Source organism: Boeremia exigua (assembly GCF_020726555.1).
Source record: "Boeremia exigua strain MPI-SDFR-AT-0100 chromosome Unknown C7974scaffold_3, whole genome shotgun sequence".
Lineage (NCBI taxonomy): Eukaryota > Fungi > Ascomycota > Dothideomycetes > Pleosporales > Didymellaceae > Boeremia > Boeremia exigua.
In genome coordinates, this window is record NW_025763520.1 from 33,511 (window position 1) to 38,443 (window position 4,933).

General features: G+C 37.6%; 1 protein-coding gene across 1 annotated transcript; it reads right to left on the reverse strand.

Moving 5' to 3' along the window:
- Positions 1-2,610: 2,610 nt before the first annotated feature.
- C7974DRAFT_305621 (uncharacterized protein) lies at positions 2,611-2,811 on the reverse strand (the record flags this gene model as incomplete). Its single annotated transcript, XM_046138034.1, has 1 exon — positions 2,611-2,811. A coding segment is annotated over one exon (201 nt), but the record flags the coding sequence as incomplete, so codon positions are not given.
- Between the last annotated feature and the right edge of the window lie 2,122 nt (positions 2,812-4,933).

Here is a 4,933-nt window from a genome sequence, read left to right on the forward strand (position 1 = left end):
ATGCCAAAAAGTGTTGTGCTCTCGAGAGGTAGCATCACCGCCTGAACTTTTGGAAACCTACACGATCAAACTGTTTCTCCACAAGGTCATTGCTGGAGTGGGTCGGTCGCCCTCCTCATTAAGGGTGGCGGTAGTCACTGCGACGTCACATTCGTTAACGTCCCGTATTACTTGCTTGTAAGCCTGCTCACAGGGCAAGGGCGCTTCGCATTCGTGCGGCCTTTGGTACCGCTACCTCAAGTAAAGGGAATGTCTAGTGAGTTGCGCAGAGCTGCGACATTTAGTTTTTAGTTTCGCAGCAAATAGATTAGGGAAAAAAGAGCGTCAAGGACCACTCCGTTTGATCATACAGTACAGATCAACATTCAACTGGGAAATAAGCCCAAAGAAACTGGCGTCGGTTTTACCTAGTCTTCTTAGATTTTGTTCAAGAGCGAGACCACCAGGTACTTATCGATATCCAGATCGACGTATCCCCTGGCTGCCCACTTCCTTAGGGCAATAAATAACATCCGCCTATTTATGCTGGTGTCGCTAAGGAGGCGCAGTAGTGCCTGCCCTGCATCTTCTGCTGCGGCTATGTGCACGCCGGCGCCCTTAACATAATTAAACGTCTCCTTTATAAGAATGTTGGTGCAAACATACCTATATCTAAATTAGAACATAGCTCCTAAACTATGCAAGAGTAGTAATATACTAAGGTAAAAACACGTTTACCTAACTACTATAAAAACTAGCAGTCTGTTATAAAGAATGTATTATACTGCGTATACCCTATTTTAAGCATAAATACTATAGCCTGCAAGGGCAATTAAGGAATGCAGCCCTAGAACTAATAAGAATAAGGCAAGTGTTAACCTATTTAGGCAAAGAGGTAGTACTGTTAAGCTTAATAAAGTAGTGCATAGCAAGCTTAGTAGTGTATAGAATACCTATAATATTTATATATATAATGTTTAATTTAGGCTCTATTAGTACTAAGTCTAGCCCTAGTGCTATATTAGCCTTATTTAGATAGTAAAGATTAGACTAACTATTAAATAAGAAGATATTATTCTAAGTAGCAATACTAGTATTTGCAATAATATAATAGATCTGCCTAAACGCATATTCTGCTTACTAGAATAGACGCAATTAGTCTTGCTACTTTATAATATTAGTTTAAATATATTTAGTACTATATTATAGTTAGCAAAGGTATATAATATACTATATAATCTCCTATCCTAACAGCTCTAATATAAGCTTCTTACTATTTTTAAAGTTTAAGTTACTAATAATAACGTTAGCTCTATATAATAAGTTATTTATAGTACTACTTTGCCTAAGAGTTATTCTATGCCTACTTTATAGTATATAATGCTTAGATATATACTTTACTAAGCCTACTAGCACCTTTTATAGGTAAATTAGAACTATATTAAAGTTATAATCTTAATATTATTCTACTCTTATCTTCTATAATAATAGCAGTCTTCTCTGCAATATTGCCTAGGTTAAGGTTAATCTTATAGTTTATAGGCTTTTCTAGTATAAAGCTAGGCATCTTTATTAGTATAGAATAATCTAGCTATAAATATAGTACTATTTTATCTAAGCTTGCCTATCTATCTAGTAACTTATATAGTTATAAAACTACTATAGCGCTAAGTTCTAAAGTAAGTAAATTAGTAGTAGCTATTATTATTTTACTTCTAAGGTATATAGGTTACTAATACTAATTTCTAGTATAGTATTATATTATTTGTTATAGAATAGTATTAAAGTAGACCTAGTAGCAATTAACCTGCTTATAGATATGCTAATATAACTATCTAATATGCGCTAATATAGAAGTTAGTAGAATATTAGTAGCTTATATATAATTACTTGCTCTTAAGCTTTAGCTTTCTAATAATCTTACTATATTAGCTTATTAAGTAGATAGTCTTGCAGCTAAGAAATTATAAAATAGAGTAAGCTTAAGTTTTAAGAACTATAAGGCAGTAGTATAGGTTATTAGGAACTATATACTCTACTTTAAAACCACTATTTATTCTTATAAGATAGGCATATAGGAAAAGAATATAATTACTAAATATTACTATATATATAACTAATTAAGGCAGTAATTTAATGCTAAGAGGGGACCCTCTACCTAGCTATATTTAACTTTTAAATGCTAAGATGCATATAGAAGAATTTAGTAATTCTACCCTATAGAATAAGATCTATATAATTATAGAGGTTAATATACCTAGCACTTAGAATCTATAAGAGCTCTTTTAGTTTAGTAGTAAGTTTATAAGCATTCTTGCTAAATTTATAAGAGTAGGCCTAGTTACCTAAGATAAAAAGTAAAGGATATAGTAAAATATCTTTAATATTATTAAATAGATAGAAATTTACTAGCATTATACTGCTTAAGATTACTATGCTAGTTATAATATTTAGGAATAATCCTAGGGGCATATACTTGCTATATAAAGTATAATAAAAGTTATAAAACTTATAGTTAATAGCTATTAACTTATTTATAATAGCAAGCAGTATGCCTAGACTATATTTAGTTTTGCTACCTGCTATTTTAATCTAGTATTATTCTGCTGCTACAGTAATTATAGCCTTATACTATTTAGTACTCTTTAAATTATTTATGCTATTATAAAAGGCAGAACCTATATTATATATGCTTAAGGTTATAATAGCTTTTATATATAGATTAATCTTTGCAGCACTAATAATATAGGAACTACTACTATAAATGCTAAGCCTACTAATATGCTTATAATTAATAAAATCTAGCAGGCTAAGATAGTCTATTACTATACTAAAAGCTTCTGCATAGAGCTCTAGAGCTACTGCCTAATATAGTTCTCTCTTGCTCCTACTAAAGTAAGAATAATCTAGGATAATAGTAATAAAACCCTGCTTAGCTAACTTAGTAGCATATAGGTTTGCACTCTATTCTTTTACTACTTCTGCAGGATAGCTAAGAATAATAGCTAAGTAATTAATGCTAAGATTATTAGGAGTAAAAAGATTGCCTATAACTAAAGTGTTAAATAAGGTGCAGAATATAATTAGTTAGATTGTTATATTATTGCTATAGTAGAAATTATTAGCTCTAAACAACATGTTCTAAGCAGTTGCTAAAGCTCTAAACATAGTTATTATTATACCTATCTAGGTAATAGCTTGTAAAGTAGCCTTTATATTTCTAAAACTAGTTGCATAGCATGCTTGAAACATAGGCTAACAAAGAGATCTAGGTGTTGGTGCTGCTGCTTACTAGCGGCACATTGTCTATCTTATAGCTGATAAAATAACAAGATGCTGCAATGCCCTAGCTTGCGTCAAGGCTTAGCTACACTCGGAGATAGAAAACGACTGACTCGCAAACACTGTCCTCACTAGAGTGCGCGCCTTAGCAGGTGTCATCTACCTGCGTCTCGGAACCCCGGGCAGAGTTCGGAAATTGGCGAAGAACTGACACGGTGACCACTGACAGCTGCGCACAATTGTCTGAAGAACAACGGAGTATTGTGGTATCCGTGAAATGTGGTGTTGCTGGATGAGAGGGCCTAAGCGACTAGCTGAGCGCGTGCAAGTGTTCGGCTATGCTGAGACTCTTTTGAACAGGCTGGGTTCATTAAGTTACGCTGGTACATGCCCTGTATCTTGATGGCATCGTTCAATGTCTGCGTCGACACTACTTTGGCTGGACACTACAGACGTCACTGATGCAAGCCGCTGACAGCCAGGTGATTTAGGCAGTGTGGAGACGGCACAGCTTAACGAATCAGGAACCTAGAGGCCCACTTCGTTTTCTCAGCATTCGACTTCGAGCTGGCATCACATTGCAATCGAACGTGCAAGATACAATGCTAAAGTGTCCAGTGTAGGCTTTCTGAGTAGAAAGCAGGGTTGAGGAGTGCAGACTAGAGATTCCTCTATAATTATTCATACTGTTGATCATCAAAACTTAACGCTGTAGAGCTATACAGCAGGAGTATTACGGGGAAGCGACGATGCAGTCTCCTAAGGCCCTCCGAGAGGTACGCGCTGTAGCGGCTGTTGCCCAACAAGAAAAGAGGTAAAATGAGGGAGAAACAGAGTGTACGTCGTGCTGTAGGTGCTCGTAGTCGTCCAAAGTCGAGCCTCCTTTACTAAGTTGCACTCACACCACCTACTCGCGGCCGCACCGCCACTCTATCTGTTTGATTGTATATAGAAGATTTGTTGCATCAATTTATGAAGCAATTTTTCAAACTTTCTCTAAATATCATACAGCCTCAGATTTGTGATTGCCGTAAAGGCGGTGGAGAGGCGTGCATTGGTTGAATCCGTGCATTGGGTGCACGGACATGATTCGGTAATCGGCCAGACTCGATCCGCTACCTACCGTACGGGTTAGCGGCTGTTGCGTTGCTGTCATGCAGGCTGCTGACCGGCGCCAAGGTATTCCCTTGAACGTCATTACCAGTGACTCCTCAAACACTTCCAGTGTCAGTCATGAGGCTCATTTAGCAACTGCGGGGGTGTTCATTTACATTACGCATCCTAGTGCCGTTGTCGCACACCGATTCACTGCATGTCAGCAGTCTGCATATTTCTGCTATATCCGTTTTCGACCCAACCCGGGCAAGCCACAACGTCAGTAGATCGCCCATCAAACTCCCAATTGAGAGCCCCGCGCAGCGCATCAAATTCAACTGGTTGTCTCAGCATCTTGCTTTACGTGAAAGCAGAGAAAATTTGGACAGGTATCTCCAGTGCGACACAAATTCCTGTAGGGGGGGGGGGTGGCTCGACAAAGGCTCCGATTGCCGTGGCTTCTGCGGATTCCTGACGTCTCAGGGCCTTCCCCCTGTCAACGTAACTGGTGATTTTGGCAGTCCTGCGAAGTTTTGATCTCCAAGGACTAAGAGGCTGTACGGCACTTGCGTCGAAG